Below are 27,662 nucleotides of genomic sequence, written 5' to 3'. Positions count from 1 at the left end.
TACAAACAAGTATGCCACTAGTCAATCAGCATTCGAATTGTGTAAAACAAGGAGAAACATGATAAGACCAAGGAATGAAGTAAACATTACACTGTAAGAATTAAATAGAAACGACATGATTCTAAACGCAACTCATTCCCACAATAAGATGATATGTTAACTACTTTGATATGGTATCAAAGAATCCAGCGTTCACACAATATTGTTTTTGAGCGAATGATAGTATAACTCTCATTGATTGAACTACTTTTGTGTTTGTAAAGCATTTACAATAATTTTTTATGAAAGCTTGCAACGAGCGGTGAAGCTGTTACAACTCATTTGAAAGATATTGCGGCAACTATGTGGGTAACAGCTATAGGTCATAAAAGGGCCATTCAACAATAAAGCGTGAATAATTGACAATGACAGCGACAGCAACAAATTCTTTATTACACTCAGGTTACAATATGCAACAAATGCGGAAAATATAATAGTATCTAACTTTGAATGTGTGTACATCAGCCATGGACAATATATTATTTCTCACAGTAAATGCAACTTAAATCAGATTGACATCATTGTTACATTATTACAGTCATTACGTCAGTAGAATAAGATCATGTTGAAACTTAGTTACATGTACATAGATATTAGTATATTCGTGAAGACAGGGTGTAAGTTCCTAAATATAGAACACAAATTCATATCTAGCAACCTCGTTACTTGAGCATGATGAACATATAGTAATTTTATCTTCCTGCAAAAAATTAAAAATAAAGAAAGAAATAAAAAAGAAAAATAAACACATCGAGAAGAGATGAAATTAATGAAATTTTGATAAAATGATATCAATCATTTTAAAAAGATTTTTTAAAATATCAAGTTTCTGAAAACCTAATATTTCTGTAAACTTTGGTACGTTTGGTCTCGTAAAGTGCTTGGGCATTAGTTGCTTTCTTTGTTCTCTGAATTGGCTAAATAGGACAAAAACACGTCCATGACAATGTTATAAACGAAAACAAAATAATGGACTATAATATAATAGAACTTTAAACAGAAATGGATGGAATAGAGAAATGGAACCGGGTATTATGGAAAATTAATAACAATACATGTATATTGAAAGATTCTGAATACCTAGAAATGACAAAAATAGAACTCAGGAGATTAATGAGAAACGAACAAAATAAAGATAATGAGAGCATGGGACAATCTAAAAAGGAAAATAAAAAAGATAACAGTATTGTAAGATGAGGGAAGAAACAATAACAACTATGAATTTAATGAAGTGTTAGATACAAGTATGATAGAGAATGGCATTAGGCGTAAGGCAGCGCAAGAACTGAGAAACATATAACTGGAAGAATTTCAAGGTAGAACACCTAGGGCAGGGAAATATGGTGACATTTACGAGAAAACAGAGGGACTATGCAAGAGGAAAGAAATACGAAGGGGAAAGGAAAATAACATAGAGTAAGAGAAGGGTAAAGAGTAATCAGCAGCAAAAAATGAAGTGTTAGAAAGTGTAAGGGCACAATATCAACCACTTTATAAATCAAAAAAATCCAGGAGGAAAATATTAAGACATATTGAAATGACGTGAAATTGGGAAAAATGACAGAAGAAATGGACAACGTTTTCATGGAGTCTATACAAGGGGAACAGGTATTTTTGCCCAAATAGTTTACATTTAGGAAATTGAATGGAAAACTGGAATACATTTGGAAAGCATTGCATATATATAGTTAGTATATATATATATATATGCCGCATACATTAAAAATAACATGACATTTAAAGTGTTGGTATAAAGTAAATTGATATACCAATAGTATTGGTGTATCAAATTGTGATCCACCCATGGCACAATAATTCATATATATAAACAGTCATGCAAATGCATGCCTATAGATGAATGGTGAATTTCTACTCATTCATTAATCAAAACTGGCATATGAAAATAACGATAAAAAGTATTAATAGTCCCTGTTTTCTAAATGAAATTAAAATGCACACCATTTCATCGGAATCCTTTCTTATTTCCATTCCCCTCTTCCCTCTCATGCATAAGGGACAAAATAAATAACAAATCTGGATTGAGAGAGAAAAACGTGCCAGACAAAAACATCAAAACTGAACTTGTACCAAGTAACCTATAGTAATCTAGGGGACAAAATAAATAAAAAAAATCTGGATTGAAAGAGAAAAACGTGCTGGACAAAAACATTAAAACTGAACTTATACCAAGTAACCTATAGTAATCTAGTTCTTCGTAACTGTATGTTTACCCTTTCCTTGGGATCCATCTACAGTGTTCATAATATCAAAGATACATAGTTGTAATAGCCAGTTAGCACTAGGCCTATATGTTAAATTTGTCGGTTACGATGCACACATATTGCAGCGTATTTAATGCATTGCTGTTGTTGTTTCTTAAACCTATTATAATGTTCTAAAAACCGATTATTATTTAATATAAAAATGTCCAAATGGCTACCCAAGTCCCCCCACCCACCATGGATTATCGTAGCTAGATAATAGCAAAAATCCATAAAAATACGAGTGTTGGGAATTTTCACTTATGTTATATAATGATGTCTCTGGATCTATGAATAATGGCAAAGTTTAGTCAAACCACCAACTTAATATGCAAGAGGTACTCTACTGATTGGAATACTGTCCTCTCATTGGTCCAAAGTAAATGACTTACTGCATTTATTTATAACTTTTTTTCATTTGTTCAGTGAGAAGTTAGTATTACATTCAGCGCGTTGTTCTTGCATATTAAGCAGGCACGATCACCTTCAATCAGGGACAAAGGTCAAACACACAAAATATATTAAATATGCATAACAAGAAGTTTATTATTTTTCTAATGACACTAATGACAACAAATAAAAAATAATGTAAAAGGAAAATACATGTAATGGGTGCAACTAGATCATCAAATATTTGGCCATTTCTATGATAAACGAAAGTAAAAATTTTAAGTTACACCTTGAAAGTGTTTCAATGGGATTACAATATGGACTTACTCTTAATAAGTAGATGTAGCAGGCAAAAATGCGGTTTCATTGTCTGGTGACCATGGAAATACCAGGTCCAATTATATTTAGCGAAGCAAATCATCTGCTAGGGAGTATTATCTTTAGACCGATATATAACGAACTATGTTGTTCCCATTCATATATGTTATATTTGTAATATATCTTTAAGTCCACAAAATATGCCGGTGTCTGTCTGCTTTTGGTTGTCAGAGATCTCGTTTTAGTCGGATTGACAATTTTTATCACATAAAATGTCCCACAAATCAGACTGGAATCGCATAAGTCATGAGCAAATAATTCTGGGCATTGTCTCTGCAAAAATGTGTATGTAACAAAGATATGCAAATCATATATGAGATGATACTCTTTATAGTGATATTATAATTATAGAGTTGACTTGCTGCATGAAAGCTGGCCACACAAAAAATGACCGGTGGGTGGTTCAATAACAAACGTTTACTCCATGGTGAAATTTTCCTATATTTGATGTTAATCATGACATGATCATCATCGTGAGTCCGTAAACGCCATTCTCTTTTCTCTTTAGATCTCATTGTCATTTGCTTTTCTCGACCAGGTGTGTATGTCAACGCGAATAACACATGGATATATAAGTTCGGGATCGCCAATGTATATGCAAAGAAGTGTTGGAAACGACTTTGATCCATGCGCCAGAGTGCCATAGATGTTATTAATGCGTGCGTCCGTTAAATATCATTAGCATATTGGCGCTGTCGTTGTCGTGGATGAGTTTCCGGATCCGTGCATACTGCGGAGTTACATAGATGTCATAGGTGTTTTGATTATTCTCGGGGGAGATTATATGTAACAATGTCGGTGATGGCTTGGAAAACTTAACCGTGATAGAATCTGATTGTGCATTTTGCTAAAAACTTCAATTCAGGCAAACAGGCTTGTGTGTTGAGTTTCATCTGCTCAGTAACGCAACAACGTCGGTGTTTATCACATTCATTCATAAATGATATGTCTCTAATTAGCAACAGGGAACGCCGCTAGAGGGCACTGGCGATCAAGATTAACGTTTTCTCAAAACGTCAACCTCATTACACCCGGTACTTTCTCCGCTTTAATATGTAAAAAGCCGATATTATTACATCCGAAGGTATTATGGTTGAAAGGTCAAATGTCTATATTTAGCGTATATGACATTGGGCCATTTCTACAACTTCTTCTGCGAAAAAAAACGAAAACCCAATTTTTCAAAACGCTGAAAAACTACACCAACGAACATATACGCTCACCTACGCGTATTTTTAAATACTTTGGATTCTTTTTACGAGAATAATGGTAAAATGTGTGCGAATATTTGCGGAAAACCCACGAATTACTTCTTTTTCAAAGGTCACCCCAGCGTGCAAGAACGGTAACTCTTCCCGGCACATGGGTACGTACAAAATGTAAACAATGACAACAATACCACATAATTTGGGTTCAAAAAACACACGAAAACTTGATTGTATGAAAAGACAGACAGTTATAGCAAGGAATCGGATTATACAGACGTACTGTCATTTGTTATACCAAACTTATTACAAAATATTTGTACAACGTTTGTTGTGTAATATATTTTTGAGGTTAGAGACTCGACGGGAGTCACTTACTGACTCGGTGATACTATACGTATTGATAATATGTATGTGATTTTGATCACTGAGATATTATCAATGTCAGGTCATCTGTTCTAGGTACGATTCTTATCTAGAGACACTGGCATTAAAATTAAAATGTTCATGTTTAGTTTTATTTGTTCTTTTGTCATTTATTTATTTTTTTGTAATTATAGAATATATTAAAATGGAATGTTTTCTGCATAAATTAAGTGTGCAGATTTTAAAAAAATCAACCCATCTTTATGATATCTTTTCAAATAAATTCACAGGAAACATTCAAACACATGTACCTTCCACCATTTTTAATATTGGTCTTTGGCAATTTTTGAAAATTCTTGACCTCATGTTATTTCATGCTTAAAGTTGCATATTTTTTACATATGGTTATATATAAATGTGCTGTGAACATTCAGCTTCAAGAACAAATTCACCTTTTCTATGTTCCATGTACTTCTGAAGACTTTCTTTGCCTTTTTATCACACGCCCCCTAACATTTTTGCATGAAATAGCATAATCATGAGTCATACCAAGTTGAAATTGTATGTTACTCTTAAAACCAATAGTGCATGTTCATTACAGTGTTTTGTACATAATATACATTGATCTGAAATCACAATTTAGTAAATAACAATTGCTGTTTTAGAATTTTATTATAAGATATATTTGGTCAGTTTCATATCAATAAAATAAAAATCTTATCAGTGATAGGGCATTTTGAGTACATACTCCAACAAGCAAAATCTGAGAGTTTTGCACCGTAGCGATAAACATGCTGGTCCTGTTGCTGAATAATTTTCACTCGATATTCAGTCAATCAGGAACGTTTATAAAATGCTCCATAATACTTTATCACACTATCACGCAATCGCATTACGTGATCAGATGTGTGCTCATTTATCACATAAATACTACATACGATTGCAGTAACTGGATACTCATTCTCGTCATAACGTTTATCAATACCGGTTACATGCTCTTATTTTGACCCAAGTTTATTACTTGGCTACCATTGTAAAAGTCTATAGTGATACATAATTTTGGTCTGGAAGTTTCGTGACAGCTAAAGTGCAGAGCATTCAATAACCAGGATTGATTAGACTTGGGTTAAAGAAAAGTAGTGTTAAATTTTAAAAGAAAAATTTATATTTAATTAAAAATGAGTAAATGGTGGTGCTTTACAGTCTCCTATTTTGCATTGGGTTAGAATTGTAAAGACAAAGAATTTCCCTGTCTTTCCTCATTTGTTATACTGGCTATTTAAAAAGACCTTGTATATCTTGGGTATAGTTCAAAGAACCTTTCATTCCTTTTACAGTGTATTTTGATGTATGATTGATGGGTGTCATATGGGTTGTTGGGTATTCAGCTTGGCCTTACTCCAGATGTGCACCTTTCAAAAAAGTGTTAGCGCTACTTGATCATTTTCACGTCCTGAACTTAGAGGTAAATTGTATAAAAAGAGCTGATAACTTTTTTTACATTTTATATATTTTGTAATTCATTAAATGCATTTTCAGAAGCTGGTATTTTCTAGTCTGGCAAAATTCATTTTTTCTATTTAATAGCTTCTGTGGATAGTGTACTTTAGACTAATTCATTCTGATGTTTTTAACTCAAGGGAGCAGTCATTTTAGTTACCAGCATGCTTAGATCATGTACAATTTCCAAACGTACACTATCCAAAGAAATGTCAGCCATATTACATTAAAATAGCATAGAGGGATGCCAACATTCTCTCAATTGTACATGTTTTAAATGCAAACAACTCACCTTGCATACGTCACTCTCTCAAAAGTACATGATAACTGGTGAGCACTCCCAGCGTGCATATGTGACACATGTGACTTGTTAAGTTGTACAATAGCTTAGTAATTGAAGTGTTTAGTACTATATATATATATATATATATATATATATATATATATATATATATATATATATATATAATATTTTATAGAAGAAAACTACCTTCCCTAAGAGTTTAAAACCAATGCATTAGGAAACACACATTTTTTTTACCTCACAGCAGTTATCACATGCCTTCCGGAAAACAGTTTCATTCAAGTTGAAAGAAGCGGTATCAACAGCTATTGACAAGTGACTTGTGAAAACAATTGAAGAGTATTCAAGTTAATAAATAATAACAATAGTTAATCTTTTCTTACATATTTCGCCAATTTTGAAATTGTTGTGCATGTCTTCAGTTACTTGTGAAATTCCTCACTTTACATGTGCCCTGGAAATGCATGGAAAATGTACGGGCTTTTTTGGGAGGCTGTTTTCATCCCTGAAAATGGTAAAACTTACACTCAGTCTGGTGAAATTAACATAATGCAGGATCAAATATGACAATTGTTGCCTTTGAGAAATCTCATATATTGAGAAAATTTTCTCAAAGGATAAAACTATGTAATGGATAATGACAAAATGTTAGCAGCTGTAGTGATGTTTACCTCATGCTTTTTGTTCTACAGTTTGTGTACGTTCATCTTTGTTTTCTCTTTCATCCTCAGGCTAAGGAAGGAATTTAATTAGATGTTATCCAAGAAATCAGAAGTTGTCAGTGAATGATTTTGTCATCAAAGCATCAGCCCTTGCCAATAGAAAGGTACCAGAAGCCAGTTCGTCATGGATTGTTGAATTCATTAGACAGTACGTACCAACGTAAGTTTGAAGAGACACGAAACGTTCTCCTTTATTTCTCAGTTTATTACTCTGGTATAATCCCTCTGTCATTCTTATGCCAATTCAGATTGTCTATTTTCTTTAGGTTTGTTCATCTGTCTCTATATGGGTATATATATATCTCCTCCAAAACCTAATTGATTGCATTGTATAAGTCTTACTGACCAACATAATACACGACCAATGGCACATTACCTTTTGTCACCAAATGCATTGCCTGACCACATTAATATTAGGGAATTCTTCCTCGAATATAGCATGCCATGAAAGACATAAAAAATATATTTCTGTCTGTTCCTGGTAAATTTATTCACATATTGTAAATTTTTTACCAGTTGTTATTGGCAGTATGATGTCAGAAGGTAACACAGTACATGACAGGTGCAGCTATAGATTACCGGATTTCTTTGATATTGTAAACTAGTGGGTATAGATACTGACAAATTAGTAATTGAAGTGTTTAGTACTATATATATATATATATATATATATATATATATATATATATATATATATATATATAATATTTTATAGAAGAAAACTACCTTCCCTAAGAGTTTAAAACCAATGCATTAGGAAACACACATTTTTTTTACCTCACAGCAGTTATCACATGCCTTCCGGTAAACAGTTTCATTCAAGTTGAAAGAAGCGGTATCAACAGCTATTGACAAGTGACTTGTGAAAACAATTGAAGAGTATTCAAGTTAATAAATAATAACAATAGTTAATCTTTTCTTACATATTTCGCCAATTTTGAAATTGTTGTGCATGTCTTTAAAGAAAAATTAAATTAAAAAAAGATTGCAAAGTCTTGTCCTCTATGGATAAAGGTCCTTCACAGAGAGGTGAAACATGCAAGTAATCTTAACGACATAGCTTCTAAAGGTAATATATTATAAGAGTACATTCTTTGAATTCCAATATTTATGGCACATGTCAGTGTATGTACATATTAAGCATTCTTATATGACAAGATGGACTAAGATGCATGAGTATGCATTTTCATCTATGAAAAGGAATTTTAAAAAAAAGAATATAAATTATATTTCTTCAAAAATATTTACCCTATCACATTAACATTGGGAACTACTCTCTGTTACCTCCAAAGAAATGTATGTCAGCATTTGTTATTTAAACTTTCTTTTAAAAGTCACTAAGCCACATTATAAAAATGATGCCTATCCGCAATCTAATATAGCTGCCATTACTATGAACAATAAAAGCCATTTAACGATTTCTCAATAACCATTGAACAGAAATTGATACAAATATCAGAAAACACAATCTGTCAAGGCAGTCTTTTAAATTTTACAAATAATAGTAAATACTGACCATTACTAAATATAAACAACCTTTTAATGACATAGCTTTTGTTGTTGTTGTGGGGTTTAATGCCATTTTTCAGCACACGATAGGCTATACATGGCAGCCAATGGTGGAGGAAGAACCCGGGAAAACCCCAGAAAGAACCACCGACCCACCAGAAGCTACTGGCAAGCTTTCTCACATGCTCACATTGGCTGAATCTTAGACTCGAACCGCCGCAGACAGAGGTGCGATGGCAGTGATCCGTAACGAAGAGCGCTTTAGACCACTTAACCACTCGGGCCCCTCTAATGACATAGCAAAAGCCACTGAACAAAATTTGATCAAATTGGACTGGAATCATCTTTTTATTGACCGCTGTCAAATTTTAACAAATGATGCAGATCCACCATTAAATATGACAGCTATTATAAAAAATGGAGAAACCTTGAAATCACATTTAAAAAACTACTTAACAGAATATGATATTTGACAAAAAGCATTCTGTCATGAAGATGTTTCAGACTGATACAAAATCAGTCAGAACTGCCATTAGATACAGCTATCATTCAAAAAAATGGAGAGAATAAAAAGTAAACTGGGAATTACTCCCTTTTCCAAATCTGTTGAAAAAAAGTGAACCAATCTTAATTTATATTTTAGTAACTCGAAGGCCTTTATAATGTTACACAAGATGCAGCTATGACATAAAATATGGTCGCCATTACTTTAAAGAGAAAAACCTTGAACTGATTTTTCAAAACTGATCAACAGAATATGACCAGATATATAAGCATGTTATCCACATGCCTTAAGCTGTGATTGCCAATACTAAAATTAGACAAACCTTGAAAGTATTTATTTCTAAAACTGTTGAATAATATTTGACTAAGTTTGACAGAAAGACATTTCAAGTCTGTACAAATGATACAAATCCAGTATCAGAAATGTTATCATTGCTTCTCCAAAATGACTGCAATACAAATCATATCAAGTTTAATAGGAAGCATCCATGCATGTTGAACTTTCCGTTCATAGAAATGATGCATCAGATATAGCCACCATTTTTAAAATTAGTGAGACATTTAATTGACTTCTCAAAAACTATCCAGCTGAATTTGAACAAATTGGAGAATGTATTCTGGCATACTCTAAGCTTCTTTTTGCACAGTGGCCTTTCAGTATTGAATAACAAATTATGGATGAAGAGAAAATAAGTAGAGAACCATTGAAACAGTTCTTTTCATAACATATACAACCAGCAGCAAAAAAATTCAAAATCATTCTTCACCAACTTCTTGTTCATTTGCTGTGAGGCAGATGTCAGTCAGGGGAGTGGTCTTAGGCCTTCTTGGACCTCTTATTATTACATTTTAAAGAGAGACTTGACATAAATTTACTATTTACATGATATAGATAAAACTTTTAACAAGCAAATATCAGCCAGTTGAGTGGTTTTCTGCGTACTTGGGGATCCTGTTATTACAATATAATAGAGACATTACCTAAGTTTACTATTTGCATGATGTACATCAGGGGTGTCAAACATATGTCCCTTCAGACTGATTAGTCTGGCTTGCAGACCAGTTCTCTTATTAGTGTCAAATTTGGATGATTATCATAGTTCATGACTCATATGGCTCGAGTGAAGTATATTTATATCAAAATCCATCCTGCCATAGCAAATGATTTTGACATTCATTATCTAGATGTAACTCCTATCCTTGGAATATAACTGCTCCGGTGGCCTAGTGGTTAGAGCGTCCGGCTCGGACGTGGGAGGTTGTGGGTTCTATCCCCGGCTGAGTCATACCAAAGACTTACAAAAATGGTACTAACACCTGACTCGCTTGGCGCTCAGCATTAAGAGGTTAGGGTTAGGACTGGTCGGCCTGGTGTCAGGATAATGTGACTGGATGGAATATCATGCCATATATATGCGGCATGATGCCCCAGTGCTAGACATCACTATAACCTGTCACACAGCAGACATCGTAGCGATAAGACTGAACAATTGTTAAAGCTACATTAAAAATCCAAATCACACACTCACACACACACACACCGACTATCCTTGGAATAAAGATATGTAACCTCAAAGTTTGGAAAATATTCATATGTGTAATAGGAATTCATTATTGTGTAGAATTTTAGCAGAAGAAAACTCCATCATCACTATTTTTGTATTAGGTCTAACAGTAGAAGTAAAAGTTGCAGTGGCCATTCCAGCTAGTTTGATAATTCCAGTTGTCTATAGTGATAAATAGGTAGATCATTTTTAATTGACACAATGCTACTGAAGTAAACATGTCTTAAATAAATACATTTTCTTTTGTCATACCTGGGAAGCAACTGTAGTTTCATTTATTTAGAGGATTGCCATGAAACTTTACATACACATTCATCCCATTGTATTTTTGGTCTTAAATGAAAATGTCAGTTCGATGTCTAATATGGCCTCCATAGTGTCCATCTTGAACGGATGATCATATTAACATGGGATTTTCACTTAAAGACTTTTTATGACGTTTAGTTGATTTTAAATTGTTATGGTGCAGATGTGATGTCCAGTATGGCTACCATGGCAGGCATCTTAGAAATTATGTTATAGCTGATGCTCAAAGTATACAGTAGTCTCTATTTTGTATAGCCATCCGTTATGCACAGGGAAAGTGGCCTTACAACATTGGTGGCCTTTCCAGAAGAGGACCAAAGTTTTGTGAAACGTATCTGTAGTGTATGTAGTAAGAAAGTTCCATAAAACTTCAAAGCATTTAACAACTTCATTTAAAAGTAACATTAAGTGTTGAAAGGTTATTTCTATCCAAATAGACTTCAAGTGAACATACATTACAGTAATAGTTCATATTCCTTACTGAAGCATGAAATGGGAGTGGGGTGTTCATATACACACTACAAAACCATTCAAAAGCTTCATTTAAAGTTTGGCAAATTTTGGTACATATATTGCTTGGAAGTTTGATAATTTTCCTTTTATTCCATTTTCTCACTGCTACTGAATTTTCTCCTTATCTGTTATGATGTTGTTCATTTGAGTCTTACCAAGGTAAATTTGTTTGACAACCACATGCTCACCATCCCCAGCCCTCACACCCGATGTTGATTCAAATAACATTCACTTTTCATCTAAACTAACAAGTCTCTCTTTACATGTTTGAGTCTTGTAATGATTAATTTATGTGCGGCTAATTGTACAGTACTGCAATTTAATGATGCAGATGAAAGTTTTGTAGAGTGAATGAAATGTCATGCTTATTAAGAAAGTGATACATGTACCTCTCATGTGATTTTTTTCTTCTTTATCTCATACCCATTTGTTGAGGGTTAATTTCTCTGTGTGTGTTAATCCACAAAATGTAAGTTTAGCCAATGTTGACCATGTTATGATCTTGATAATTAATGTCCAGTTGTAATCATCAAATAGAAGAACTCAACAGATGTGCGAAGCCCAAAACTCTATCAAAACTTTGTTGAGCCCATTTCTTGTAAATATTGGATAATAATATAAAATTAATCTTAGTGGTACATGTACTTTAGCCAACAATTTTTCCAGTAGCAAAAACCTGCCATTGGGAAACATACATCGGTAGAGATAATCCAATGACTTGCCTTACCATACGGATTAAATAGTGGTTCTGGACACATTAAAATGAAATGTAGCCACTTGTGATGGGTATATTTAACATTTGTGCACTTATATGCCAGCCATTTGTTGTGTTAGAGTTGTGGCTGTTCTTGAGGGGTACTTTTAAAAAGAACCTTATTGGTGCCAAGAGTCTCTGGCCATCAAATGGGGGTGGCTGCTGGTTGGGTGGTGGTGGGGGGGGGAGCAATCAAGAGGCGGACCGCTCTTTCAACATAGTGTTGTCACCAGAAGACTTCTTAAATCTAGTTTGTGCTTAAAGAAAATGATGGCAATCTGATTTAAAATATTAGATAACAGCCAAAATCTGAGACCATATATTGTTGCAATGAATATAGTTCGATCCATAGACATTATGCATTCGTAGAGAGAGTAAGGCTTGATTCATTTACATTATGTCTTGTTACAAATAATATAGCTAGATTCATTGACATTATATGTTGTTCCACATAATATAGCTATATTCATAGATATTTAAGGATTCCCACCTGAAGCACTCTGAGTCATAATTGTATAGGTGTGAGAACTTGATTGTAAGTTTAGAGCATCATAGTGATTGATAGTGATAAGAATATGTAGACCAATTCTTTTGATGTATTGAAAGACTTTAGAGTTTTTGAAGGTAAATGTCATTAATAGATAGCACCACATTGAAATTACTTGAAAATATCAGTTGCACCATAGTTCAATTAAATTTCAGGGTCTTTCATCGATCAAGTATGATGTTGTGACACTAGCTGAAAAGGCAAGAGAGGGGAAACTTCTTCCACATGAATTTCAGGTAGCATGTCTGAAAGAAATAAATATAAATTAAAAGGGTCAGATACATTTCTTTTCCAATGCTACCCTTGTCATCAGTCTGTACTAGAGTATAGACATGTTATTTGATTGCTATTTTATTGTTTGTTTTCTATCAGTATGTTGTCATGTCTATGTGATGATCAGAAAATATAATGTATTTATCATCAGCATCTTGTGAGAGCAATTTAATGAATGTAACTTCTTACATCTGAAAGATAATCTAGATAAATTCCAAGTTCATGTTCATTTCAAAACACCTGGTCATACACTTTTCCCATGACAACTAAAAATACATTGATAGGATCTCAGCAACCTGGGTTTTCAAGTTTATGCAAATGATCCCTCTCTATCTAAAATATGGCAGTTCATGCAAGAAATATAAAATCGTTAAAATGACTTTATATCAAAAGCCCCCCCCCCCCCCCAAGAAAACCCAACAAAATTTAATCAAATTAGACAGCATCCTGTAATACAGATTACCTGCTTATACATTCTGCCTCATTAGCTGATTTAAGCCTGGTGAGCAATCTATGACCTGCTTGGGGTTCTTGTTCAAATGCATCTCTCATTTAATGTTTGTTGATATTTTGTACTTGCAGGAAATTCTGTATATGAATTGTAGGTCCTGAACAAAAAGAACTTCTGTGCAGAATAGGCTGTGATGTAAAGATTAAGATTATGGCAGACAAAGTGGTATAAATGAATGCATTAATATACAGAATTCAGTTGTGGTAGTCCAAGTAGTGAACATGAATACATTAATGTACAGAAATAGGTTGTGGTAGTCAAAGTAGTGTACATGAATACATTAATGTACAGAATTAGGTTGTGGTAGTCCAAGTAGTGTACATGAATATATTAATGTACAGAATAATCTGGTGGTAGTCCAAGTAGTGCACATGAATACATTAATGTACAGAATAAGATTGTGGTAGTCCAAGTAGTGCACATGAATACATTAATGTACAGAAATAGGTTGTGGTAGTCAAAGTAGTGTACATGAATACATTAATGTACAGAATTAGGTTGTGGTAGTCCAAGTAGTGTACATGAATATATTAATGTACAGAATAATCTGGTGGTAGTCCAAGTAGTGCACATGAATACATTAATGTACAGAAATAGGCTGTGGTAGTCAAAGTAGCGTACATGAATACATTAATGTACAGAATAAGATTGTGGTAGTTCAAGTAGTGCACATGAATACATTAATGTACAGAATAATCTGGTGGTAGTCCAAGTAGTGCACATGAATACATTAATGTACAGAATAAGATTGTGGTAGTCCATGTAGTGCATGTGAATACATTAATGTACAGAATAATATGGTGGTAGTCCAAGTAGTGCACATGAATACATTAATGTACAGAATAAAATTGTGGTAGTCCAAGTAACGCACATGAACACATTAATGTACAGAATAATATGGTGGTAGTCCAAGTAGTGCACATGAATACATTAATGTACAGAATAAGATTGTGGTAGTCCAAGTAATGCACATGAACACATTAATGTACAGAATAAGTTTGTGGTAGTCCAAGTAGTGCACATGAATACATTAATGTACAGAATAAGATTGTGGTAGTCCAAGTAGTGCACATGAATACATTAATGTGCAAAATAAGATTGTGGTAGTCCAAGTAGTACACATGAATACATTAATGTACAGAATAATATGGTAGTAGTCCATGTAGTGCACATGAATACATTAATGTACAGAATAATATGGTGGTAGTCCAAGTAGTGCACATGAATACATTATTGCACAGAATAAGATTGTGGTAGTCCATGTAGTGCACGTGAATACATTAATGTACAGAATAATATGGTGGTAGTCCAAGTAGTGCACATGAATACATTAATGTGCAGAATAAAATTGTGGTAGTCCAAGTAACACACATGAACACATTAATGTACAGAATAATATGGTGGTAGTCCAAGTAGTGCACATGAATACATTAATGTACAGAATAAAATTGTGGTAGTCCAAGTAATGCACATGAACACATTAATGTACAGAATAATATGGTGGTAGTCCAAGTAGTGCACATGAATACATTAATGTGCAGAATAAGATTGTGGTAGTCCAAGTAATGCACATGAACACATTGATGTACAGAATAATATGGTGGTAGTCCAAGTAGTGCACATGAATACATTAATGTACAGAATTAGGTTGTGGTAGTCCAAGTAGTGCACATGAATTCATTAATGTACAGAATAATATGGTGGTAGTCCAAGTAGTGCACATGAATACATTAATGTACAGAATAAGATTGTGGTAGTCCAAGTAGTGCACATGAATACCTTAATGTACAGAATAATATGGTGGTAGTCCATGTAGTGCACGTGAATACATTAATGTACAGAATAATATGGTGGTAGTCCAAGTAGTGCACATGAATACATTAATGTACAGAATAAGTTTGTGGTAGTCCAAGTAGTGCACATGAATACATTAATGTACAGAATAATATGGTGGTAGTCCAAGTAGTGCACATGAATACATTAATGTACAGGATAATATGGTTTATAGTCCATGTAGTGCACATGAATACCTTAATGTACAGAATAATATGGTGGTAGTCCAATTAGTGCACATGAATACATTAATGCACAGGATAATATGGTGGTAGTCCATGTAGTGCACATGAATACCTTAATGTACAGAATAATATGGTGGTAGTCCAAGTAGTGCACATGAATACATTAATGTACAGAATTAGGTTGTGGTAGTCCAAGTAGTGTACATGAATACATTAATGTACAGAATAATATGGTGGTAGTCCAAGTAGTGCACATGAATACATTAATGTAAGGAATATGATTGAGGTAGTCATAATGCTATACATAAATGCATGAATGTTTTCTTAGTCGATCCGTGAATTATGAAGTTTAAGGTACTTAAGTTTTATTGTTGAATAAGGAATTGCAGCAAAAGAGAAGTTGTCATTTTGTCAATCCTGATAAATTTCCAACTCTATCCACATATGGGATATTCATTTTAAATCTCAAAGGACCACATACCTGTCCTATCAAAGGTTATGTATGAATTGTCATAGTCTCATACCTGATAAATGACCATAATCTCTTATCTGAAAGTGCCCAGTCTGACAACTGATAAGTGACCATAGTCTCATACCTGATAAATGACCATAATCTCTTATCTGAAAGTGACTAGTCTGATAACTGATAAGTGACCATAGTTTTATACCTGATAAATGACCATAATCTCTTGTCTGAAAGTAACCAGTCTGATAACTGATAAGTGACCATAATCTCTTATCTGAAAGTGACCAGCCTGATAACTGATAAGTGACCATAGTCTTATACTTGATAAGTTACCATATTATCATACTTGAGAAGTGACCATACTCCAGCCATGACATACATTATAGTAAAATAGTACTGTCCTGGTTGGGTATTTTAAGTTTTGTGGCCACTTCAATAAATGGAGGTGTATATAGAATTTACATTGTTCATCTGTTTTTGTGTACATTCGTCGGTCTGCTTTGTCAGTCTGATAAGCCTATATTTCAATACACTTAAAAACAAGTTTTCATGTGGGTGATTGATGACCCCATGTATCAATATACTTATTGAAACCAAACTTGCAGTGTATATATAAGATATAAATTGTGCATCTGTTTTAGTGTATATTCATCTCTCAGCTTTGTGATAAGCCTATATTTCAGACCACTAAATAAAACCAGTTTTTGTGGGCCCTTGTATCTCTCAATGAAACCAAACTTGCAGTTTGGTTGCATCTTGAGATGAACTTGTGGCAGTTAATCTGTGTCACTGTGACTTAATTTCTTGTGTCATAAGGAGTTCCCTGAAAATGAAGTCATTAGAATCTAACTTTGATGACAACTGCATGGGAAGACTGTCTTGAAAGGTCAGGCCTGGATTAAAGACCACTGTATGGGAAGATTGCCTTGAAAGATCAGGCTTGGATTAAAGACCACTGCATGGGAAGACTGCCTTGAAAGATCAGGCTTGGATTAAAGACCACTGTATGGGAAGACTGCCTTGAAAGATCAGGCCTGGATTAAAGACCACAGCATGGGAATACTGCCTTAAAAGGTCAGGCCTGGATTAAAGAACACTGCATGGGAAGACAGTCTTGAAAGATCACGACTGGATTAAAGACCACTGCATGGGAGTCTGTCTTGAAAGATCAGACCAGGATAAAGACCACTGTATGGGAAGACTGTCTTGAAAGATCAGGCCTGGATTAAAGACCACAGCATGGGAAGACTGCCTTAAAAGGTCAGGCCTGGACTAAAAACCACTGCATGGGAAGACTGTCTTGAAAGATGTTATTCTTGTGTTAATGTATTCTGACTCAGAGAAGGCATTTTAATGAAGGTAGCAGCAAAGATGAATTATACACAGCAGAGAAAAAGAGTACAAGTTACCACTGAGTTTGCATGTATCATTACCAAAGCAACACATGTGTCTACTCATTATCTATTAGTACAGATTCAGAACCTTTTTTATGAACTTTAATGAAATACAGAAATATAAAGAATTATTTTGTACGGTCATCATTAGAACATTAACATAATCTTGTAACTTATAAGTCTTTTTCTTCAAGGAAATACATTTGTAAAATATTCCTCCCATAATAAATTCTCAATATGGATATATTTTTTTATAGTATCACATAATTTGGAACTGTCACATTGTGCTGCCAGTAAAGCTTTCATGGCTGCAATTAGAACTCTTTCTTGATTTATGAATAAAGCATCTATATTGCTTCAATCATGCCTTTTGTTTAGTAATTATGCATTTCTTCAAGTAATCCTCCATTTCTCTGTGCAGTTATATATTTTTGAGCAGTTATCCATTTCTTTGAGTAATTATCCATTTCTTTAAGTAATCATGCATTTCTTTGAGTAATTATCCATTTCTTTGAGCAGTTATGCATTTCTTTGAGCAGTTATCCATTTCTTTGAGTAATTATTCATTTCTTTGAGTAATTATTCATTTCTTTAAGTAATCATGAATTTCCTTTTTTTAAAACATATTCTTCATTGACAACAAAATTGATTAACACTAAGATATTGACACTCCTTACTGTTTTGCAACTCTTTTGGTCAACAATATGACTGTGTCAACATTCAGCACTTGTAGGTTTTTATCTCAACTGTGCTTAAACATGTAAAGCTTATGGGATGATCTTTTATCTGTCATGTTTCATTCATCCGTCCGCTAGCACTAGTTTCTTATCATTACTTCTCTTAAACTACTTGTAGAATTGCCATGAAACTTTACACACACATTCATTCCATCGTCTTGTTAGTCCTAAATGAAAATGGTGTCAGTCTGATGTCTAATATGGCCACAGTAGTGTCCATCCTGAAAAGCTTGATATTGCTACTCTTCTGAATCAATGATAATATCAACATGTGATTTTGTTAAAAGACGTTTTATCATGTATGGTTGCTCACAGCTGGAAAAGGTGTAGATATGACGTCCAGCAGGGCTAACGTGGCAGCCATATTGAAAATCATGTATTAGCTGCTCCTCCCAAACAGAAAAGTTATAATATCATAGGATTTTCACCGGAAGACTTCTTATATGTTGTTGCAGCTGGATGAAAATGGAGCTGATCTGATTTCTAATAATGCATAAGAAACAACATTTGACATTATGTATTGTTACAAGGAAAATTGTTAGATCCACATACATTATGTATTGTTATAATGAATATTGCTAGATACACAGATGGTATGTATTGGTACAAACAAAACAATAAGACTTTGGTCATTGACATTATGTATTGTTACAATGAATATTGCTAGATCCACAGACGTTATGTATTGTTACAATGAATTTTGCTAGATACACAGACGTTATGTATTGGTACAAACAAAACAATAAGACTTTGATCATAGACATTATGTACTGTTACAAGGAATATAGCAAAATTCATAGACATTTAAAGAGTCCTGCTACTAGCACTCAGAGACAGACTTACTTGAAAATAGCAAGCAGTTACACCATTAATTCTTTTAAATTTCATAGTGGTTGATAGTGATAAGAATATGGAGATCAGTTCTTTTGCTGTATTGAAAGGCTGAATTTGTGAAGGTAAATGTCATCAATACAGCTCACAGTTACACCATAATTCTTTTAAAGTCCAGGGCCTTTCATTGATAAATTATGATGTTGTGACACTAGCTGACATACCTACTTGGAAATAGCAAGCATTTAAACCATAATTAGTTTACATTTCAGGGCCTTTTATCAACCAATTATGATGTTATGACACTAGCTGAAAAGGCAAGAGAAGAAAATTGTCTTCCACATGAATTTTAGGTAGTATGTCTGCAAAGAGTAGATGTAATTACAAAAGATGGGATACAGATCTCTTTTAACATTACCATTTTCAGCAGTCCATATTAGAGTGTAAACATATTATTTGATAGTTGCTTTTCATTGGTTTATCCATATCAATATGTTGTCATGCATGTCATTGTGGTTATAAGAATATACACATTTATCATCAGCATCTTGTCCAAACTTTTTAATGTATGTAAGATGTTACATTTGAAAGATAGCATAGATACATATATACAAATTCTGATTTTGTGTGTTCATTTTTAGCACACCTAGGCATACAATATTGCCACCACAACTAAAATAGAAAAATCTTTGAGCAGCATCTAAATGTCTGCTTGAAGGTTTTTAACATATTTATGTGATAGCATCCCAGCAACATGGATTATAAAGGTCATGCAGTCTGATCAGAAATATTTGTTGTCCATGCAAGAGATATAAGATCATTAAAATGACTTTATCCAAGTTCACTTAAATTTATCAGCATCCTTTAAAATAGATTACTTGGCTTGTTGCTGATATATTTTATTTAATTTGTTGATTTAAGCATGGTGAGTAGTCTGTGACCAGCTTGGGGTTCTTGTCAAAATGCATCTCTCAATTCGGTATCTTTATTGATTTTGTTTTACTAGCTGGCAATTCTGCATATGTATTTGTAGGTTCTGAACAAGAAGAACTAGTGTACGAATATGATTGTGGTAGTCAGTGGTGCACATGAATGCATTAATGTACAGAATAAGGTTGGGGTAATTAGAGTGTTGTACATGAATTCATTAATGTACAGAATAAGGTTGTGGTAGTCATTGGTGTACATGAATACATGAATGTACAGAATAAGTGTGTACATGAATACTTTGTTTTCTAAATTGATCCAGGTAGTTTTGTTTGGCCTCGTACCAGTATGAAGTATAAAATATTCATGGTTTATTGATGAATACTGAATTGCAGCAAAATATAAGTTGTCATTTTAGTCAGTTCTGATCAACCACTGGGTTCTCTCATGCTTGAAATTCCAAAGGACCATTTACCAGTCTTATCTCAAGTAATGTGTGAATCATCATGTAGTTGTTGAAAGTTACATTCAGCAAAAATCTGTTATATTACATTTCATAGTGTTCTTTTGTTATTGCAATGTTATTTTAATACATTGATCCGTCTTTTCTTTTCAGGGGGGCACATTTACAATATCTAACCTAGGAATGTATGGAATCAAATCATTCTCAGCTGTTATCAACCCACCAAAGGTATGTGAATGTGCCCAATGGTATATTGGTAGTAGTAGGGTTTATATTATACACCGTTTGCATAGTTTTAGTAATTGGTGGAATAGATATAGTGAGACCTTTGTATAAAGAACACCCCCTCATTCAATCATACTTTCACATCACTGCATGAAAGCTTTACCATATATGGGTCAGGTAAAATGATTAAATAATCACTGTTACCAACAGAAGGTCTGGTAAAATGATTATATGATCACTTTTACCAACAGAAGGTCTGGTAAAATGATTAAATGATCACTTTTACCAATAGAAGGTCTGGTAAAATGATTAAATAATCACCGTTACCAACAGAAGGTCTGGTAAAATGATTAAATGATCACTTTTACCAATAGAAGGTACTTCATTAAATCTTTGTGGAAGAACAATTGCAGAAATGCTTCTCCATATTCTTTCATAACTTAGAAACCATTCAAAGTTTTAATGCAATTTGATGCATGGATTGTCTGATAGCTCACGATGTGCCGTTCATTTTGTCAGCTTCTGTTTGATAAATGTTATTCTTTATAAGAATTATTGACCCCTGGTTGCTCATCCTGCTGACGTGTTTGTTTTCGGTCGGATAATCTCACTGTTGATTTTAACCAGATTTGGCATGTAGCTTCAGATTGATGAAACCTTGAGTGAGCATGATCTCCAGCCATCTTTCCTAAGCTTAGCTGGATTTCAACAAAATAATTGGCATACAGCTTTATTTTGATAAACCCTAGTGATTTAAATTTCAAGTGTTCCACATTGGAAGAGTTATGACCCCTAAATAACTTTCATATCTTTCAAAATTTGCTAAGGAATGTTGTATTTAAGCCGAAGTTTCGATACATACTACATTGATGACACCTTACATGAGCTGGATTTTCAGCTTTCCACATAATTCTCTATAAGAGTTATGGCCCCTTAATGCATATCCTCTGCTTACAGTGATTTTCTAGTTCTTTTGATAATGTCTCTGCAGAGCAAATTGAAAAGAGCAGGGAACAGTTGATGGAACCAGTCCATCTTTTCAAGTACTAATACACAATGAGTACGAGTTGTGAGGTTCATTGTAATATATGTTGAAACTTGACAACCTTTGATTTTTCTTATTCTGCCTTGTTGATTACTTTAAAAGAAAATCATTCTGAACTTTAGTTGCTTGCATTTTTTTATGCATGATGTAGATTAGAAAGTTTTTATAAAAAGTAAACTAATTGGAATAAGTTACCCTTTAAACTTTACCTTCTTTGCTTGTCGTATATTGCTCCATGAAGATGAAAAACTTAGGCTCAGTTGACCCAGGGATCAAAAGATTATGGCAGTGAAATATTCTGAGTACAAATTATGAAGCAAAGTTGCATTTTAGTTTGATTTTGAACATGATGGTTGAAATTATTCCATTATGACAGCCAAGAAAGTGTGCATAAAATGGCAGCCCAGAATATGCATCTATTAAACAACAGCCCAGAATGTGTATGTTTTAGAAACAGCTCAGGATATGTATCCATTAAACAACAACCTATAATATGTATTTATTGAACAACATTTTATTTGATTTTCAGCTTTGAGAACATGAGCCAAAGAGAGAGAGAGAGAGAGAGAATACTTGAACGGATAAAATCTTTTCATCAGTAAGATTCCAGATTATATTCTCATGAGTATAATTTCAGGCCTGTATTCTTGCTGTGGGATCAGCGGAGAAGCAGCTAGTGGTGGATGAATCAAGTGATAAGGGGTAAGATTACTGGATACATTTAGTTTTATGGGAGTGACAATCCATTTTCCTTGCTATATGTCGCATTGCAGATGGTTTGTAAGATTGGCTTTGTTTATCCATGTGTACATTATGTGTTCCAATGAGGGTCCACAGCCGATTTGCCTAGAAGGTTGACACATGCAACCAAAGCTTGTGGGCTGGAATTCTGATCATGGTGATGAGTTTATTATTTCATTCCTTTCTACTCTTGCATTAAGAAGCCTGTGGTGTAGGAACTTGTACAGTATTGATACATTGGAATTGGAATAATATTGTATACCCAATCATCAGTGTTTTATTTTACATTGCCATGCAATTGCTAACGAAATAAAACATATTTTTTTATATTTGGACAACCTTTTTATTGTGAATGTAAGTATTGTGCTTATTTAGTTTGTGTATTCTTTAAGCATGATTGGTTAAAGAAGTGTTCCCATTACTGGTAGCAGATGTTGAGGCAAAGTTCCCGTGGTTGTCATCATTAATCTGAATTCATTTTTTCCCAGTTAACGCAGTACTTGGATTTCTGTCAGACTCCTGACATACTTACCTTCAATGACAAGTATTCAGCATGAAAACGTTAGACATTCTTTCATTCTTAACAATTGTCTTGCTTTCTATTCTTTCAAAGAACAAAATGGTCTTGATCAGTGAGAAGCTTTCAGAATTAACCACATGTTAAAATCAAGTGTTTTGATTATTTAGTGGGTATGCCTGAAAGACATGACACAGAGTACAAGTAGCAAATGATACAGACATGTTATATCTGCATACCTTGTATGACAAGTTACTGATGTTTACTTGCACCCTTTTGAACTCCAGTGTGAGAAAGGTGCAACAGTGTATGATAAGGAAAATAATGAGATTTATACACAGAATTACATTGTATCTTGTGAACACCATCAGTTAAGCTTTTACCATAATTGTGCTATTATGTTATAACATTAGTGCATGTGGACAGTTTTAAAAGAAAAAGTTTCTGACATATATCGATGCTAAGTAAGAAATAACAAATAGACGGTTGTAGTGAAAACTACTTAAACTGATAAAAGAAATGCATATTCAGTTTCCATATTTGTTTTCATTTTTCAGATACAGACAAGCTACAGTGATGTCTGTCACCCTCAGTTGTGATCACAGAGTGGTGGATGGGGTGGCCAGAGCAAAGTGGCTAGCAGAATTAAAAAGTTTATTGTAATGTGGTTACACCAGTCGAGTTTTTGATGGAATGTGTCCTTTAGGAACCAAGAGATAAATATTTGTAAATATCAGATATGCTATTAAAAATAAAACATCTTAAAGCACAGTTTAATCCAAAGTCATTGTGTTCTACAGCAAACGTCAGACAGTTTAGCCTGGTGTAATCTCTGTCAGTTATGCCTTGGAAAATTGTATGGATGCACATTGTTTTGTAATGGAAGATTATCTTGGCAAACAAGCTATTGCAAAAAGGATCATTGTTTTGTCTCGTCCCAGTATTATAGTGATATCAGTTTTAATCACAACTAGGCTTTTGTTTAACCTTTATATTTTCAATCTTTCCATGCCAAACCAGATATCAAAATATCTGATGCTTATATAAAATATCACAAAATTAACAAATTGTTGCAATCCATATTTGACCTTTAATATAGGTTTTTTCTTCAAATGTATGATGTTGGATTCTGTCTCTAACTTTTCTTTGTAGAATGCACTTAATAGTTTTGTAATGAAATTACACCTGTCATAATGATAAAAGAACCCTTTATATAATCACTAGCCAAAATAAAGGGGTAGGTGAGATTCTCTCTGCAAAGCAATTCATGCAGTGATTAGCAACAAGGTGTTAGATATAAAAACAAACAAGAAAAGAGATAATACAACTGTTTTAATTTTTGTTTTTTACACCAGTATTATTCTGTGTGTGACCAATAGGTTTGGTTTTATTTTGGTTGGGAGCTTTATGGCACAGAAATAAAAGTAGGTTATTTAGTGCCAAGGCAATGGGAATAAAGTGCCTTGCTCAAGGACACACCAGGGTAGCTGACCAAGTCTGGTCCATCGGAGGGATTTGAACCTGCACCCTATCAGTTGTGAGTCAGGCACACTAACCACTGAACCACCATGGCTACATAACCTATAGGACATAAAAAATAATTTCAGCTACTTCTGAGAAAGAGTTGGATGTCTTTAAAAGATCATAACAATTAGTATACAGGTAAAAATAATATACAAGTCCACATATAAGATTCTTTTTGTTCTGTTTTACTGGTCATCAGTTGCAAAGTTAAAAGGTAATGAAAGACAGATCATAAGTAGTTGCAATTAACAAGAAAATTATTGTTGTAGATTGATGTTAGCAGCTTTTTCCATTCTTTGATGAATGCTGCAATTGAGACAAATTCTGTTAGTAATGGATTTGATTTTTGAAGCTAATTTTGACTATCGGGGAAGAATTTTCTCAAAGTTGATATTTGAGTTTATAGTAGTATTACTGGATTGGCATGAACATAATCCTTGTTGTGAAAAGAAGCTTTCTGTAAATACGAAAATTGGCATTGCGAATGTTTTGTAAGTGGGATGTATTTTACTTTTGTTGGAATAGTGCTATGGGTTGGCATAGATAAACTCATGTAAATAAACAGACCCATAATCACAATGTACACAGATATGGTTAATTCCATCAGGCTTGCATAGCAGTTAACTTTGAAACGACATGCAGAAAATAAACTAACCATAATCTCAAATTAAGACAAAAATGTTTGAGTCTATTTGCAATAATATTTATGCTCTTTTGCCTATATGTTTTAGAAGTCTTCTGGAAGACTTGAATTTAGCCTGCACCATATAGTCAGGATTGTGCTGATGTGCCATACATACATACATACATATGTACGTACATGCATACATACATACATACATGCTATTTTTGCTGCATATAATATTCCACAATGATTTGGAGAAATTAACATTTTGTTAAGTGTGGTTTATAGAAGTAGCTTTGGTTGTTTGATATATCAGGGTGCAGTTGGTCAATCTGATCGCTTATTGCAAAGGAACGTAATGTATAGTACATACTCAGTACAAGTCCAGTCCAACTGAAAACATTATAGACTCTGATCTGCTGTCACATAATGTGCCAGAACTGGGTGTATGCAGTTAAGAGTAATCAGTACAGCAAACAACATAAACCCAGATCTGCAGGCACATAATGTCATTGCAGATCAATGTCTATTTTGTTTGCAGTTGGAAGTGACTTACAAGTGAGTGTATATGGTAGCTACTAATCTTAAAATGTGTTATTCAGAAACATGTAACTACATAGAAAATACAGTATACTATAATGCCATGGTGTACATTTATAAATGTTATATATTTTAGTCTTGGATTGTATTCCATATAAACAGTTGTCATCTATCACTGTTTGCTGTAAAATTTAATGCTCGTGTAAAAGCAGCAAAAATCCATTGCCACATTGGTAAGTAAATTGCCCCACACCCAGTTATGACAGATCTTTGCCATTAGAGTTAGCCCTATACCAAGCAGAGGTAATTCACATATTCCTGACATTTCCTTAAAATCATCACATTCATGACACACACATTTCAAAGGTCAAGATGTGGGAGAAACTTCCTTTCCATGGAGCACCATATAATACTTTCTCACACTGGTTAAAAGATAAAACCATCTTTTCCGTACTAAATTGCAGCCATGCATAAATCTTTGAAGTCCCTTACCAAAACCAATTTCACCGCCATTTCAATATCCTTATCCACACTGAAAACCTTGTAATTAATTAAGCCTCATAAAACCATTAATTTGTCAACCCAACAATATCCCTTACCACAATGAACGCCTTGTACAATGATTAACAAACCAACAATATCCCTTACCACAATGAAAGCCTTATACAATGATTAACAACCCAACAATATCCCTTACCACAATGAAAGCCTTATACAATGATTAACAACCCAACAATATCCCTTACCACAATCAAAGCCTTGTACGATGATTAACAACTCAACAATATCCCTTACGACCCAACAATATCCCTTACCACAATCAAAGCCTTGTACAGTGATTAACAACCCAACAATATACCTTACCACAATGAAAGCCTTATACAATGATTAACAACCCAACAATATCCCTTACCACAATGAAAGCCTTGTACAGGTGGCGCTCACCAGATAATATGTACTTTTGAGAGAGTGGCATATGTAAGGTGAAGTAGTTCGCATTTAAAACATGCACTGTGGAGAGAATGTTTGCATACCTCTATGCTACATTAATGCAATGTGGATGATATTTCTTTTGGATATTGTACTTTTGGAAATTTTACATGATTTAAGCACACTGCTAACTAAAATGACTGCTTCCTTGTGTTAAAACCTCAGTCTGAATTAGTCTAAAGTACACTATACATAGCAGCTATTAAAATAGGGAAAATGAATTTTGCCAGACTAGACAATACCAGCTTCTGAAAGTGCAATGAATGAAGTACCAAATATATAAAATGTAAAAAAAGTTATCGGCTCTTTTTTATACAATTTACCTCTAAAGTTCAGGAAGTGAAAATGACCAAGTAGAGCTAGCACTTTTTTGAAAGGTGCACATTTCAAGTAAGGCCAAGCTGTATACTCTGTAACCCATAGTACACCCATCAATCATACACCAAAAAAAAGGGAATTAAAGGTTCGTTGCATTATACCTACGATATACAAGGTCTTTTTTAAATAGCCAGTATAACCAGTGAGGAAAGCCGGGGACATTCTTTTTCTTTAACATCCTAACCCTATGCAAAATGCGAAACCCTTATAGCGCCACCTTAAAGAAAATATAAAAATGTTTGCAATTATTTTTTTATTTTCATATAATTATGTATGATGTTCTGAATAAAATGATACATTCATATTGATGTTAAGCATGAAAATAAGCTAATCATGATCATTTTTTTCTTGCTTACATAATTTGCCATCAAGTATGTTTGTGTGAGCAGTGACCTTAATTATGGGGAAATTAGAAGTCTTAGAATATAGGAATAGAGTCAACTTAAATTTAAAACTGTTGCAATAAGTGACAGAAATATATGGTGAAAATGTTTCTTTTCATTTATTTGCAATGAAATAAAAAATAAATGAAGAGAAAGTGAATTCGCTTCTTCCATATTAAACAATAGGCAAAATATTTTACACTTTGACCTT

At 33.7% G+C, this 27,662-nt stretch overlaps 1 protein-coding gene across 2 annotated transcripts; it reads left to right on the top strand.

The window, feature by feature from the left end:
- Positions 1-126: 126 nt before the first annotated feature.
- LOC149786942 (dihydrolipoyllysine-residue acetyltransferase component of pyruvate dehydrogenase complex, mitochondrial-like) lies at positions 127-25,872 on the top strand. 2 transcript variants are annotated; one of them, XM_089977472.1, is made up of 8 exons: positions 127-4,434; positions 5,977-6,104; positions 7,175-7,325; positions 13,019-13,099; positions 19,366-19,446; positions 20,637-20,711; positions 22,391-22,455; positions 23,569-25,872. In XM_089977472.1, exons 6-8 carry the CDS (start codon positions 20,667-20,669, stop codon positions 23,672-23,674), a joined length of 216 nt encoding a protein of 71 aa, XP_089833598.1. In that variant the 5' UTR covers positions 127-4,434; positions 5,977-6,104; positions 7,175-7,325; positions 13,019-13,099; positions 19,366-19,446; positions 20,637-20,666; the 3' UTR covers positions 23,675-25,872. The 2 variants fall into 2 exon arrangements, with proteins under 2 accessions (XP_089833598.1, XP_089833599.1); XM_089977473.1 differs by lacking the exon at positions 19,366-19,446.
- Positions 25,873-27,662: the final 1,790 nt, after the last annotated feature.

The sequence above is a fragment of the Sinohyriopsis cumingii genome, chromosome 12 (genome assembly GCF_028554795.1).
Source record: "Sinohyriopsis cumingii isolate HCF-2022 chromosome 12, ASM2855479v2, whole genome shotgun sequence".
In the NCBI taxonomy this organism is placed as follows: domain Eukaryota; kingdom Metazoa; phylum Mollusca; class Bivalvia; order Unionida; family Unionidae; genus Sinohyriopsis; species Sinohyriopsis cumingii.
Note: the sequence above shows the minus strand (reverse complement) of the source record. Positions and strands in the feature narration are given on the sequence as shown.

Excerpts from the sequence above, each read along its gene's own strand:
- LOC149786942 (XM_089977473.1), top strand. The coding sequence starts at position 20,667 with ATGTATGGAATCAAATCATTCTCAGCTGTTATCAACCCACCAAAG. Across the intron at positions 20,712-22,390 it reads CTGTTATCAACCCACCAAAG|GCCTGTATTCTTGCTGTGGG; the intron begins GTATGTGAATGT and ends GTATAATTTCAG. Across the intron at positions 22,456-23,568 it reads GATGAATCAAGTGATAAGGG|ATACAGACAAGCTACAGTGA; the intron begins GTAAGATTACTG and ends TTCATTTTTCAG.